Consider the following 15286-nt stretch of genomic DNA (forward strand, 5'->3'; position numbering starts at 1 on the left):
CTGTTGTTGGTGAAATCAGAATCCAATCCACAGACAAACGGCCCAGTCTGCAAAGGTGGACTCTGAAGTCTCCTACCCCTCAATACTACCTTCACATCCTCCAGTGCTTTCTGAAAGATGTGACAGCTGCATTTTATATTAGTCTGAGCCCTTCTCCCACCTACAAACACAAAGGCAAAATCTTTTTTATCCCAGGCTTAGCAGCAACAATGCCAGGGGACATATACCAGGGGAGACAAAGTCCTGTCTGGAGAACTGTATGTAATTATTTGTTTCCAAAGGTTTGGTTTTATAAGGAAAATTAAAGGCAGTAGGGAATAGGCAGGGATTATACATGACTAAACACCAACATCCAAAATGTTGGGATGTTTATTTTAGTGTAGTAGTATTGCTTTGTATTTTGACCAACCACATAACTATACAAGGTACAAAACCCCCTTTGAAACCTTTTGATAATAGTGTGTCTGCAAACAGGCATCTGGAATGAGAAATGGCATACCAGGGACAGCCCCTTGGGAGATTACACTGAAGAGAGACCAGTGATTCTCAACCGGAGTGCCACAACATCCCAGCAATGCCATGAGATCCTTTTAAGGGTGCCATGGGGTGCTACACAACATTAGCACTGTTCAATATGCAAACACCTATACTAGTCTGAGCCTTTCTCCCACCAACAAACACAAAGGCATAATCTTTTTTCATCCCAGACTTAGCAGCAACAATGCCAGGGAACATATACCATGGAGACAGAGCCCAGTCTGGATTCACAAGATAAACCCAGAGATTTCAGATAGGAATCCATAGCATTGAAAACATTTTGACTTGGTGCAATCTTTTGGAATTTTTTGCAAATGAAAACTTGTTTTATTATTTTTCCATAATAAGAAAAAACAAGTGAAAGCTATGAGCTGGCACTTTTTGAGGGTTGTTGTCAGTCTAGCCAAGTTGAGAACCACTGAGCTAGACTCTTATATCAGTGACTAAAACTGGTCTCTTGAACGATTGATCATTATTTAATTGTATTGTGGGAGGACCTAGAGGCTGTAGTCCAGGATCTGTATTCCAGAGGCTGTATTCCTTTGGGCTTCTGTTTTGGCTGTAATACCTTGGATCCACAGTGAGCGACATGCTATCACTGGATGAAGAGCTAAATGTGTACATTGGAAAGGCTGCTACCCTTTCAGTAAGCTCTCCAAATGAGTCTGGAACTATACAAAACTCAGAAGCAAAACTAAGCTGTTTGTGTACAAACCCTGCGTCCTTAGCATCCTTATGTATAGAAGTGAGACATGGTCAACATATGCATATCAAAAAAAGAAGACAAACATCTTCCATCTACACTACTCATGGAGCACCCTTGACATCAAGTGGCAAGACAGAATTACCAACACTGAGGTCATCGCCAAAGCCAACCTGCCAACCATCACTGCACTACTCAAACAGTGGCACCTCCACTGGCTTGGCCATCTCCACAGGATGGAAGATGGGCGTATGCTGAAGGACATCCCGTATGGGCAAATTGCAGGTGGAAAGAGAAGAGTAGGGTGCCTGAAACTGCACTTCAAAGATGTCTGCAAGCAGGACATGAAGGCTTTTAGAATTGACCCAAACCTTTGGGAGGCCTTAACAGGAGACAGGACAAAATGGCTCTCCCTTCTCAATCATGGAGTACAACATCACTATGAGAAATGGTTACTTAAATTACAACAGAAACATGACTGAAGGAAACAGACTGTCAGTACAATAGCCCCTAGTGCCATGTACACCTGTGACTGCTGTGGCAGGACCTGCAAGTCTAACATCAGTCTCTACAGCCACAAGAGAAAATGCACCATCAGTCAGCAGAATAGCTGCGATAGCCATCGTCACTTGTTGACAAATGGATGCCATCGCGGATTCATTTGGGCTAGCAACTCACCAGATACATTACCAAAAGGCAGGCCTTATCCTAGGGAGCTCTCAGTTTAAGAAGAGGCTGTCCTTGTGCCAACACAGGGGCAGCCTGTCCAGATTCAGAGAAACTGAATCCAGTCTTCAAACGGGGCTAGGGCAGTGTTCCCAGGAAGGTCCTTGTTAGAAAATGGGATTTAGGGATACTGGGGAGCACTCGGCACTCGCTCTGCTAGGGAATCCCTTGATCGCTGCAACATGCAGGATAGATGTATGCCTTATAGACCAGCGATGCGCAACCGTGGTGCCTTGAGATCCTTTCAGGGGGGCTGCACAATGTAGGCAGTCAGGTGTGCCAGCCCGCTTTCCAAAATAAACCCAGACATTTGAAAGGGGGATCCACAGCACCGAGTGCTCTGCCCTGCGGTGACCTTCCTGAGCTCTCTGCAACCAAAAAGCTGCTGTTCGTTTTGCCTGCAGAAAAGTCAAGTAAAAAGGAAGAAGTGGCATCTCCCGAGGGCTTCCTTGAGTCTAACACGGATGAGAAACAGTTACAGGCTAACTCAAGCGTGTGTGTACACGTACACCGGTACGTATGTGTTTATGCATGTGTACATGCAGATACACACACCTCTAACACAGCTGGAGCTCGCTGCGGCGGTGCCGGGCCGTGCCCTGCCCTTGGGCCGGAGCCGCGGCCCTGGCCGGGAGCTGGAGCTGTAGGAGGCGCCGGGCGCCGCGTGCGCAGGCGCGGTTCGGTTCCGGCGGGGCGGGGCAGGGAGCTCCAGGTCGGCTGCGCGGCGCGGCGCGGCGCGGAGACCCCTTCCGACCGCCGGGTGGGTTCAGAGCCTGTGGGCTTGGTGCGAAGTGTCCGTGGCACGGCAGGGCCAGGCTGGTGCACGGCGCCGCCCCGCACAGCCCTGCCAGCCTCTGCTCCCCTGTGGCACTGCCTGTTTCCTCTGAGCCCTTCCTGTCCCTGGGTGGCCGATTTCCGCACCTGCTCTCGCCTCCGCCCCTCCAGCGTCTTCCCCCGGGCTCTGCTGCTGCCCCAGTCGCCTTCCTGCCCTTGCCCCGCTTTGCCCCCCGCTCCCGGGGCTGCGACGGGGCCACAGGCCGCCTCCGGCTGGCCAGTCCGGTCTGGTGCAGCTCCTGGGTGCTTGGAGCAGGGGCGGCGGGACACGGGCGAGTGCAGCGGGGACGAGGGAAGCAGGGCTGGGGGCACAACGGGATGCGCGCGCTGCTCTTGCGCTGTGGGAGGCAAGGTCAAAAGCCAAGAAGTGACTGTAGTAGTGCCTCCTTAGCACAGACCCTGTCTATAACAGCTCTTCACGCTTACCAGTCCCAGCAGCAGGGGGTATTTTTTTTTCTCATTGGAGGTAGATTTTCCACTCCAAGGGCTAAAAGGTGTTGTCCGGTCTGTCTAGGGGTTTTAGAAGATACTCTCCACTATGTATTACAATGTTTTTTTACATAATGGCATAAGGAGAACCTATTTATTCCTGTACTTGCAGAAACAGATACATTTCTCAAACAGAGAAATTAATCTGGCTTTTACAGCAAACAGATCCAAATGTAGTAAACCGTCTCACAATTTTCGCTTACAAGGATGAGGCGATTATAGTTAAGTATCCTTTATTACTGATATGAGTGATCCATCTTAACATTATACTTGATTTTATTGTCTCGATGGTGGATCTATGTGCACCAATATTATAGATTCATGTCTTGGTTTACAACTATATATTAATCATGTTTTTATGTTGGTGGGCTCTATTTTCAGTATAATATTTGTACTTTGGTTACCTTGTTCAAACTTATTTATATTATGGGTGTATGTGTGTTATGGTGTCTATGGGAGCATGGCATTTACCCAGAATCCTTAATAATAAATTGAATTGAATTGAACTGAATTGAATTAAGACGCAGCAAATTGATTAACTCTGTTATAGCAAATTTCCTCTTTTAATGAACTTTTCTCCTAGTGCTATGGGGAACAGGGGGTTGTTATAATGGGGTTGTACTGTACTGGTTAGCTGTGGCCACGTTCTGGCTTTTTCTCAACCAGATGTGTTGACTTGCCTATCCACAGACAAAAAGACCTGCAAAACTGAGGAGCTTGGTTATGATACAGATTCCAGGGGCCACAGCTTCCAGGAGAGAGATGAAAATGCCCATAGTTCTGTCTGGTAAGTCATCCTGGTTATACAGGCAGCACAGAATATGGTAGTACAGGTTTCTTGCAAGCTCTTCCACCAACATGCCTCAATCCTATAATACAGGCAGGAGTCTGAACTCTGTGGTTCATTCTGTGCCTCTGCTTGCATACAAGTGAGACAATGTGGAACGTTATTGTGGTTTGTGATGTGAATGTTTGTTCATGGGGAGCAGGATTGAGACTGTTTACTTATTTCACAAAGGGGACCCCAGCAATCACTGATAACTCTTAAGTGCTATCGACCAGGCACCTGAAGCTCTTGGTCAAGAGGCAGTGATCCTATTCACAGTATTCTGTGCCTACTAGTTCCCTTCATTTTAATATTCAGTCTTTTTAAAGATAGATATGTTCTATGATATCAAATGTTTTCCTTTGGAATGCGAGTGAGGAAAGCAGCCTGCTTTTTATGTAAGTGGATTTTGTTTGATGCTGCAGTAGTCTAGGAATTCAAGCTGTGCTGTCCCCTTCTCTTTCCAGGTCAGCAGAAGGACTAGTGTGAAGAGATACCTGCCATCAGGCCCTTTGAACTGTCATAGACATAAAAATGCTTTAGCAGTAATGTTCAGTTGGCATTTATGAGGTGGTGACTTGGGAGTGTCTTGTGGTGATACAAACCAAAAACCTAGGACTTACTGGATCAGCTAAATCTGACTCAGGGAGGAGGGATATACTCAGGTTCTTGGAAAATTTAATTTGACCCTGAAGAATGAAGCTTCTTATCAGCCCATTTCGGAGGATGATCATGGGCCTCCTGCCTCACTGGGGACCAGTGAGAGTGAATCCTATCAAAAGCGCTGCATTGAACTCCCATCAGTTTCTTCTGAGACAGAATTTCAGTGGTAAACCTGGACCAGTGACAGCCACAGATCTGGTCAACTACTGGCAAGAAGTGTTTGAAGCTAACAGGATCCCTGAAGCACAAGAATCCAGCGAGTATATTGTTTCCTATGTCCTGGGAGCAAAAACAGTTAAGTGGTATGAAAATGACGATGGTTATAGGGAGCAGAGCAGTGCAGAACTCCTGAATCCTCAACAAATTAACTCCAAGGTTTTGAACAAATCACTAATCTCCCCATACCCTTATTTTATCTTGCTGCAAACTGGAAAGAGTAACATTTTCCTGTCTTACATAGGGGTTGTAAAGCACTATTGGTTATTTGAAGATACCTTGTTCTTCTTTAATGCTTTTTATCGAGTGATCTGAAAGGGTAAGAATTAATTGCAGCATGCACATGAAATTCTGCCTTGGCTGATATAACCAATTGTCCCTGAATTTTGTCTGCCCTCCGGAAACCCAGAACACGACAAGTAATTTCAAAGAGAGTTTTAACTGTTGACTTTTAAGCGTGCCTGAAAATTCTGCTAATGATTTGGCATCTCAGAGGGTTGGGGTATTATGTATTTGCAAAGAATCAGGTCTCTGTTAATGTCTTGGTCAAGGGAGAGAGAAGGGGGATGCACAAGTTGTTCAGGTGGGCAGGTTTAAAGCCAATGTCCTCTTCAGTTCCACAGCTTGAGTGCCAGCAGCATGTCTACCCCCCTCACAGCAGAGCAGCAGGAGCAGGTCCAGCAGCTGAGTGCAAAGCGGTTGCAAAGGTAGGATCTTCCCCTTTAAAATCATTCCTGCCTCCTTTATTTCCATTGGGTTTTCTTCTGACTTTATTGCAAGCACAAGAAAAATTACTAGTAGTGCCTTCTGCTTATGCTCCCTTGGTAGTTTCTGGATACAGGAGACACCCTGTGCCCTGTCCTAAATGGTTATATTGTCATTGTGCAGTGTTACAGCTTTCACTTTCCATAACAGATTTGTCCTTACTGATGTTGGGTGTCTCTTTGTCTGTTGTAACTCTGGCAAAAATGGTCTTCATCTCCCCCTGCCCCTGCCAATCACTGGTGCACTGGATCCTTTGCTTAAGGAGTAAAATGGGCCTGGTGCCTGTAGGTCACCTGGAACCAGACATGCTGGGGGCTTTACGTGAGGAGAGGAAATGATTAACAGGGATCCAGGTTTTCTGTTTCCCATGGAAAAATGGAGTAAATCATGGATTTTACCTTTTACTGGAGGCAAACATGGATTTCTCATTTTACTGGAGAAACCCGCAGATTCTGCAGTTCTGTGATGAGCCTTCTGCAGGATGGCAGAGTTCCAGCCTGCAGGGGGCTGGGAGGGAGCAGGAGGAGGGCGTTAGGCATGGGGTGCCATGTGCACGTATATGCACATGACTGCCAGGCAACCTGGAGAGCAGCTCCCTCAGGTAAGTTGTGGGGGGTAGGGATTGAGGCCCCCATAGGGAAGCAGGGAGGGAGTTGTGCAGGCCTGGGGCCAGGGCTGCAGCCCAGCCAGGCAGTGCCTGGGGCCCCGGTGGGGAGCAGGACAGGGCCATGAGTGGCTTGTCCAGGGGCGGGGCCAGCTGCCCACAGCTGCGTGCACTCCCAGGGGGGCGGAGGGGACCCATGCCCCCCAGGTCTGTGCATGGGGTAGGGCAGACTGCTTGCTGTGGGCTCGGGCTCCTCCTCTGCTGCTCTCCCCTGGCGCCTCCGTAGCCCAGTGTGTGGAACACAACGCTATGAGGAACAGTGGAGCTGCGCAGGAGCTGCCTGCCACTGCAAGCTCTGTGTTGCCAGCATCTCCTACATGCAACCCTGTGCTGCAGCCATACAGTCGGGATGCCTTGCCAGGGCAGCGCGGAGCTCACAACAGCAGGCAGCTTCCTGAGTGGCTCTGCTGTTCTTTGCAGTGCCAGGTCGTACATGCTGAGCTGTGGAAGCGTCTGGAGAGGGCAGCAGGGTGGGAGTCTGTAGTGGATAGTGCACAACCCACCCTTCCCCCTCCCATGCACAGGTGTCGGGGATACGGGTCCCCCTGCCTCCCGATAGTGTGCACCATCACGGGGAGCAGCCCCTGCCTGAGCCTGCAGCAGGCAGGCAGCAGTGGGGGAGCTGGATGCAATGTGTAACTCGCCTCCTCTCTCAGGATGCCTGTGCAGTATGTCCTTGGTGAGTGGGATTTCCAGGACCTGACCCTCAAGATGAGACCCCCAGTCTTCATTCCTCGGCCTGAAACAGAGGTAGGACTGTGGAAAGGAGAAGCATGAAGTATTCTACGTTCTGCCTTGCTTTAGATTTATCCTGTGCCATGTAAGAAAGTTGTCTGGGGCTATTGACCCATGATGTTTGGGTAGGTGAGTCCCAGGTGAAAGAAACTGGAGTGGTTTCATTTCCTTTTTATGGTGGCACTCAAGCTGTAATGATTTTCCCTACAGTCTAAGGACACTGTGAAGATATTCCAATGGCTTGTGTAGCTTCGCAAGTGGCCTGAGATGGGGCAGTAGGTAGGGGAGGAGGGATGAGGTGGTGGCAAGCCCAGCCCACTTGCTGGGAGTGGGGCAGCACTGGTGATTGAGCAGCTAATTGCTTAATTGATGAGTCATTAGGTCAGCTGCTGTTTTCCTCTTTAACAACATAGGCCAGGGGTGGGCAAAGTCCAGTCCGGCCAGATTGGACCCACAGTGAACTCCATTTCCCAGCAGCCCCTGCCCACATTGCTGTGGCCGGTTTCCATGGAGACCATGGGAGAGGTGGGGCTGTGATAGTGTGGGGCCAGGGTTTCCTTGGAGACTGACCCCAGCAGCACTGGCAGGGCATGCAGCTGGGTGGGGAGCTGTTCCAGGGCCAGGGCTGGGATCTTGCAGTGGTGACAACATGGTCTGGGGCCAGGGCAGAGCCATGATCCGCTGCCAGCAAGCCCCTGACTGGGGCGTCTGGGCACTGGATTGCAGCTTTGCCCTGGCTCTGGACTGCAGTGTTACTGCTGCAGGATCCTGGCCCCAGAGCAGCTCCCCGCCCAGCTGTGCACCCTGTTAGCACCGCTGGGGCTAGTCTCCATGGAAACCCTGTCAATCATAGAATCATAGAGAAGTAGAGCAGGAAGGGACCACCAGAGGTCCATCTAGTTCAGGGGTGTCCATCCTTTTAGAATGTGGGGCCGGATCACGAACTTTTTATCACCCAGTGGGCTGGCGAGCCATATTCAAAGATGTCACAGGAAGTGGTATCATATCAGGAAGTGATGTCACGTGACCTTTGACACCAGTGAAGTTGCAAGGGTTGACATGGTGCTGGTTGACATGCCATGCATGCCCGGCTTGACATGGTGCTGCAGGAGCTGCTTGGCTACAACTGGGTTGACCTGGTGCTGGAGAAGCCGTGGGGCCAGGCCAGGGTTAACCTGGGGCCTGCCAGTGCCATGCCCGGGTTGACATGGTGCTGCAGGACCCGCCTGAGCAGAACCAGGTCGGCACTGGCCAGGAAAAGCAGTATGCAGCTGAAGCCAGCTTCCCACGTGCTGCTGGGGACGGGAGGAGGCCGACCAGGTCTGCACTGGCCAGGAGAAGCGGCGGCGGAGCCGTGTGCCGCTCGGGACTGACCAGTGCAGGCTTGTCCCATCCCTAGCAGCACATGAGAAGCGGCCCCCCCGGGGCCTCGCACACGGGCGGGCCTGGAGAACTGCAGTGCCCGGGGGGAGACTGGCCGGGGGAGCAGGTGCCGCCTTGCTGTGGGGCAGGGCAGGGCAGGGCAGCGGAGCTGGCTTAAAGCGGGCGGGTGAGGAGGCAGACGCAGGCCGGCAGTGCCAGCGGCCGCTGTTTGGTCTCCTGCATGGGGCCGCTCCCTCGGGTCCCATGGGGGTAAGCTGCTCCCCTCCCCTCGCTGCTGGCTGGGGCCTGCGGGCCAGCCCTGCCAGCCTCGCCACGGCCCCACTGCCACAGCTCTGCGGCAGCACCTCCGCCGCTGCCCCGTGCTCCACAGCAGCGGCTCCACACTCCGCACTGCTGCTGCCGCCGCCATGGCTTTGCGCTCCGCAGCGGCGGCTCCGCACTCTGCAGCGGTGGCGGCACCGCAGCCGCGGGCCAGATAAAATGGCTTGGCGTGCCACATGTTGGACAAGCCTAGTATATGCTAAAGAGATCTCAGGTAAAGGCTATGCCCAGTGCTAGAGAGGAGGGCAGAGTCCCCCACAGTCCATACCAATCTGACCATGGGGTAAAATTTCTTCCTGACCCCAAACATGGCAGTCAGTCTGACCCTGAGCAGAGGGGCAAGACCCTCTAGCCAGGAACCTCTGGCTTTGATTCCAGCAGGAGCACTGGCCCACACATTGGCACGCACATTGGCTCTGGCTTTGATTCCAGCAGGAGCATTTTCCCCAGTGGCTCCATAGTCAAAGTCAAAGTCCCCAGCCTTGTCTGTAGCCAGTTCCCAGTGCCTCTGAGGAAGGCTTAAAAACACCCTGAGACATGTAGCAGAAAGTTCACCCGTTCCGCCCGCCTGGTGGTAAGTGATATGCGCCTCCAGTTCCACGACGCTTGCTACATCGCGTTTCCCACTTCGCCAAGGGCAGTTCTCAACCAATTCTAGTTCTATCGTGCTTTCCCCGTATCCCATCCTCGTCGCCATGTCGGGGCCGAGGGGCTGTGGCCAGCAGCCCGGGCATGTGGGCCGGGGAGAAGGTCGGCACGGCGAACTAGAATTAGGCACGGACGCGTAGAGGTTGATTAAAGATTATTTTACTTACACCATAGGTGGTCGCGGTGCAGGCAGGAAAACTTTCTTGAGTTGCAGTTTCAAAAAAAACCACACACGTGGAGTTTGCTAGGCTCCACCGAAGACACACGAGCAGAGTTTGCTAGGCTCCGTGGACCGTCCGAAATGAGAGTCCGAAAGGTGACTCTCCATGAGCGTGCAGGGTGGGGTACATCGAGGGATTGTGCGGCGACAGGGAGAGGCTAGAGGTTGATCAGGCCCCTGTATCCTCCTTTAAGGCACACGCAGAGTTTGTTAGGCTCCACAGCGCGCTTAGAGTTCTTCACGAGATGGACGTGAAGTTCTCCTCCTCCAACTTGGGCGGAAACTGCTCAAGCCTCTTATACAGCTAGCAAGCCAATCGATAGCCGCCACGTGGGAATAATTTAGAAACAGCCAATAGTGGGAAACAAATTTACATACGGGTGGCGGGAACTCCTTTGCACTGGGGTTTTCTCCATGCAACTGAGAATTGCACCGTGCAAAGAAAGCTCCATGTGGCGGGAAATAATTCTGCAGTGCCAAAGCGCGCACACAATCATACCCTTTGGGTCATGACAGCCCTGATTTGCCCTGCCCTAGGGACAGCTCTGCTTGCACCTAATGCTTCTATTGATGTATCCTAAAATCGCCATCACCTTTTGTGCAGTTGCATCACACTGAAGACTCATTCTGTGGTCGATGAAGACTCCCAAGTCCTTTTCCATAGTGCTGCCATCCAGCCAGGTGTCATCCATGTTACGTTTGTGTTTTGAATTCTCCCTCCCAAGGTTTAGCACTTTCTATTTGAGTGCATAGAACTTCATCGTATTAGCTCTAGCCCAACTTTCCAATCTGTCAAGATCCCTCTGAATTGCACTCACATCCTCCAATGTGTTTGCTGTTCTTCACAGTTTTGTCATCTGCAAACTTGCTCAAGGGCCTTTCTATGCCAGCATCCCAATAATTAATAAACACATTGAAAATCACTGAGCCCATCACCTTCACGTCTTCCTCCAGTTCTTCCCTGTTGGTCAGGACAAAATCCAAGATAGATTATCTCCTAGTTGTATCCTCCAGTTTCTGGAACAGAACATTGTCCTTCACACAAGTTATGAACTGGTTTGACATTTTACATTTGACTTTATTGTTCTTCCAGCAGTTCTCCAGAAAATTGAAGTCTTCCTACAGTGCCATCGCATTGTTTCTGGATAGATTTGTCACCTCCTTTAAGAGTGCCTCATCCACTGCCTCTTCCTGATTTGGTGGCCTATAATAAATCCCCACCATTATGCTTCATCTTTCACGTTTCATCTTCACCCAGATGCATGCTGCTTTTCTGTCTTCTTCCTCCTGAGCATGTGTTTTTGATATACAAGACAACACCAACAGCTTTTCAAGCCTGTCTGAAACAGAATGTAACCCTCAATGTTGATATTCCAGTCATAAGAGCTGTCCAGCCAGGTCTCTGTGATGCCAGTCAGATCATAGTTCTTTTTACAGGCTGCAGCTTCCAGTGTATCTTGTTTATCTCTCATACTGCTTCTTGCATTTGTATACATGCATCAGACATATTTTCCATTTTGACCTATTTGCTTCCCTTTTATACAGTCCTATGGTTTTCTGGTCCTTTCCCACAGGTACGTTGCTGCTTTGAGTTTTCTTTTCTGAACTGTGTGCTCTGTTGCTGGATGGTTTTGATCACCATCCCCTGTGGAACCTAGTTTAAAGCCATCCTTACTAGGTTGTCTTGGTTAAACAACGCCCAAAGATGCTCTTCCCTGTTCTTGTCATATGGATCCCATTTCTTGATATTAGTCCTCCTTCCAAGAAAATCTGCCTGTTGCCAAAGCCTTCACATCAACACCACCATCTCAGCCCCATGCTTACTTCTAGGTTATGGTGGTCTCTCCCTGGATCCTTGCCTTCCATGGGAAAAATTGAAGAAAACACCACTTGGAGCACAGTATGCTCCAAGCTCCTTAATGCTGCTGCCAAGAGCCTCCCAGTTGCATCTGATCTGGTCAGTGTCCTTTCTGGCAGTATTGTTGGTGCGTACGTAGACAAGCAGGAATGGGTAGTGGTCTGAAGGATGGATGAGTTTTGGCAGTCTCTCTGTGATTTCCTGAATTTGGGCTCCAGAGAGACAGCACACCTCCTAGGCCCCCAAATCTGCATGACAAATTAGTGCCTCTGTCTCCTACAGAAGGGAGCCACCAACCACCACCACTCTTCTCTTCCTTCTTGATGCAGTGGTCCTGGAGCCCCTGTCTCTGGGGCCTTGCACTTCTTGCCTCCCTCTGCTGCTGCCTCCTGCCTCTTCCTCAGCAGTTCCACTGCAGAGTGCTTGAAAGCGGTTTTTGACTTCAGTCTGCTGCTTTTCAATTCTGGGGATCCTCCTTCTCTGAGTAGAGGCATGCTGCCACTTCTCCTCATTGCCCTCTCTAGTACCAGCCTCTCTCAACTCTTGTCCAAGTAATCTTCCCAGTCACAGATGCAGTGCAGCATGGATACCTGTGCTTCCAATCTGTGACTCTTCTCCTTCATGGCAGACACCAGCTTACACTTGGTGTAGATGAAGTGCTCCTGATCCACTGGGAGGAACATGAACATAGTACATGACTCTTCCAGCTCAGGAATGAGGGCATATTGGTAGGACGATATGTAGGCCCTGATTGCCAATACGAGAGAAAATTGCTTATCGTGCCTGTATGTTTGCATGATTGGGTAGATGTATTTCTGCTGGCCTAAATTACAAGCCTACCCCCAGGCTTAATTGGCTAACGTTGTATTTTCTGTAACCTAATTGCGTTCCCCTCCTCACCCCCATCCCTCTAATGTTAGTCCCTCGCTCTGGCGATTTGTATTTCCCTACTGGCTTTTTCATCTTTTTGGATTCACAATTCTAAACATCTACTAATAAAATTCAATCTGTTCTATACCGTGCTGTGCTAGAAAGAAGCTAGCATAGTCTGAGACAAAAAATTAGTGCAAGTTTCTTGACTGAGGACTAGTGTGCATCAAACAGCTTTACGTTATCCTTATATAGGAAAACTATTACGACCCATTATGTGGACTCTTCGTTATTGCCAATCATGTTTATTATGCTTGTGACTAATGGGCACCCAAGACAACAGCCCAATGTGCAACACACTCCAAAGCAGAGGCAGGTTTTTCAGATCTTGGAGGTAAGGATTTTCTAAATAGACAGGACTCATGCAGGGTAGGAGAAGGGGGAGAACATACCAGTGTTCCATAACCAGCATGAATGCAACATATGACTGTGAGAGGGTAAAAGGGGCAGATGTGAAATGAGGCAAACTGGTTGTGAGGTTGGGGCAGGATTAGAGGAACCAGCTGCTCAGTAAACAGCAGAGGAAATATGGTCAGAACTGCAAAAATGTTCCAAATGGCCAGAGGTCCCTGCTTTGATACCCTCTGCTTTAACTGACTGGAGTTTCTGGCAGACTTCTCCCAGGTTTCCTCAATGGCTCCATAGTGGGGAGAGAACCATTTGGGTCCCAGCTCTCAGTGTGTGTGGCAATGCCCCGGCAGGATTCTGAGGCAAGCACAGTTCTGAAGGGTTGCCCCACTTGGACCCAATTTTATCCCTTCCCCCAAGCACAGCAATTCTTGATTTGGCTGCTTTTGTTGGCTCATTTTGTGTCTTTTTTGATTATGGCATAAACCACCCTCCAAGTGACATAAATTAAACCTAAAAAAGGCATCTTACCCCAGAATAGAGCTGACCTCCGTGAGATTCAGCCTGTGGCACCTTTTCATCTACCTTGAGAGGCTCCCCATGGGTCCATAAATTTGTTGGTGGGCATGTGGTGTCATTGGTCCCATGCTGCCAAATCTGTGAACATCTGTCGAGCGCCCTGCCCTGCACGTTGGATCCAGTGCCTGATTCTGGTGTGCAGGGGTGGGGCCAAGCACCCAAGACCCAATCCTGGCATGAGGGGAGTGGGAGGGGGCAGTCCCAGTGCCTCTTGACCCAGTCCCAGCATGAGGGGGAAGGGGGCAGTGCTGGACTCTCAGGACCCAATCCTGGTTTGTGGGATAGGGAAGGGGCGGTGTCAGTCCCTAGGGCCCAATCCTAGCACAGAGAGCAATGCTGAGCCCCTGGGCCCAATCTGGCTCACAGATGGCCTGATCTGACCCACACATGAGCTCCAAACCACTCATCTGGTCCACAGGGCCAAAAGGTTGAACCACAGTTGCCCTACAACGTTTCCCACTAAGTCCCGCATGCAAACAAGCTGTGAAAGTTCCTTCGTAGATTCATAGATGCTAGGGTCAGAAGGGACCTCAACAGATCATCGAGTCTGACCCCCTGCCTAGGCAGGAAAGAGTGCTGGGGTCAGATGACCCCAGCCAGATGCCTATCCTATTCATGGAAGTGTTAACCAGCGTAACTGTGCCAGTTATACTCAGACCCTAGATTAGATCAAAATATCTCTTTGTGCTTGGCCCTAGATGCTGGAGTGGGCAGCGAAGGTGCAACTTCAATCATGATACCTTTTCCGAAAAGTGCAGTCATGTCACTCCTTCCCAGCCAGTCACACTCTCCCAGGGTCACCTGTGGGCTAGAAACCTGCGTGTGGGATAGAAACCCCTTGTCAATGCCCTGCTCAGAATTCAGAAGACTTCAGACAGACCTTTCATTGAGTTTCCTGTGAATGATTTTCACATCCACAGGAGAGATGTGGCAGGAAAACATGGCATATCCTACCACTCACTAATTTAACTCTAATTCACCAAACCTGACAGGAAGGAACAGGTGGTCAGGCAGCCAGTTGTCAAAACCAGTAGCTGAGATCTGGATGATCTTTAGGTGGAGGGAGGATTTATCCAATTCATCATTTCATCTGGATGTATAAGAGGTGTGGAGGCCATAAGTTATCATGGTAGGTGAGGATAGCAAGAGGGTGCTGATGAATGGAGCTTAATATCAGTGGCTGGATGGAGGGGGACCTAACGTGTTATGACCGAAAAGAAGAACAACGGCAGCCTCTACACCAGGCTGTTGCTGTCCTGCAGCTGGTGCTCTTTCTTTGCTTTCTGTTCTTTCATCACCATCATTGGATGTGTCATGTACTATTTGGCAGGAGCATGGGGGAGAGAGGCCGAGGTGTGCCTAGTTTCCCATTTGCTGCTGTGTGTGCGCCTGTGTATTACACAGGTCTGATTCTGTAATTCCTCCCTTGCAGCAATGGGAGCGCCTGTTGTTGGCTGTTATAAAGCTGTTGTGTTTTGATGCAGCCCCTGCCCTGCTGGTATTTGATGTTAAAGGGTGCTGCTGTATGCTTGCTGACTGGCCTTTTTTCCCATCTCCCAGTCTACCCACCTCCAAAGCTGACAAAAATGTTGGCAGCTTGGGTAGCTGGTGTTCTTTTTTGTTGCCTCAGAAGGTGTTTGGGAAAACTATTTACGTCACAGCCACAACAGCACTGGCACTAGTTCTTGGTTCTGGGAGCACTGGCTCTGTGGGAGTATATTTGAACAGGAAGAGCATGGGGGCAAGATCTAGGTATTCAGTAGCACCTGGCAACATGCTGGCTTTATGCACATGCTCTTTCCAGGAAATCATGGGCTGTGTGCAGTGTGTTGCACAAGCTG

General features: G+C 50.1%; 1 protein-coding gene across 3 annotated transcripts in view; it reads left to right on the forward strand.

The window, feature by feature from the left end:
• HEMK1 (HemK methyltransferase family member 1) overlaps nucleotides 1–15286 on the forward strand; it is a 66746-nt gene that overhangs the window by 1394 nt on the left and 50066 nt on the right. Inside the window, exons 1-5 of one of the 3 annotated variants that reach the window (XM_014600150.3) lie at nucleotides 2658–2726; nucleotides 3980–4076; nucleotides 4583–5072; nucleotides 5610–5701; nucleotides 7080–7173. In XM_014600150.3, the coding sequence (XP_014455636.1) occupies nucleotides 4812–5072; nucleotides 5610–5701; nucleotides 7080–7173 (447 nt within the window). In that variant the 5' untranslated portion in view covers nucleotides 2658–2726; nucleotides 3980–4076; nucleotides 4583–4811. Of the gene's footprint in view, nucleotides 1–2657; nucleotides 2727–3393; nucleotides 3511–3979; nucleotides 4077–4582; nucleotides 5073–5609; nucleotides 5702–7079; nucleotides 7174–15286 lie in introns of those variants that run through there. The other 2 variants (XM_006270310.4, XM_019475782.1) reach the window with 2 other exon arrangements.

The sequence above is a fragment of the Alligator mississippiensis genome, chromosome 12 (genome assembly GCF_030867095.1).
Source record: "Alligator mississippiensis isolate rAllMis1 chromosome 12, rAllMis1, whole genome shotgun sequence".
NCBI lineage: Eukaryota > Metazoa > Chordata > Crocodylia > Alligatoridae > Alligator > Alligator mississippiensis.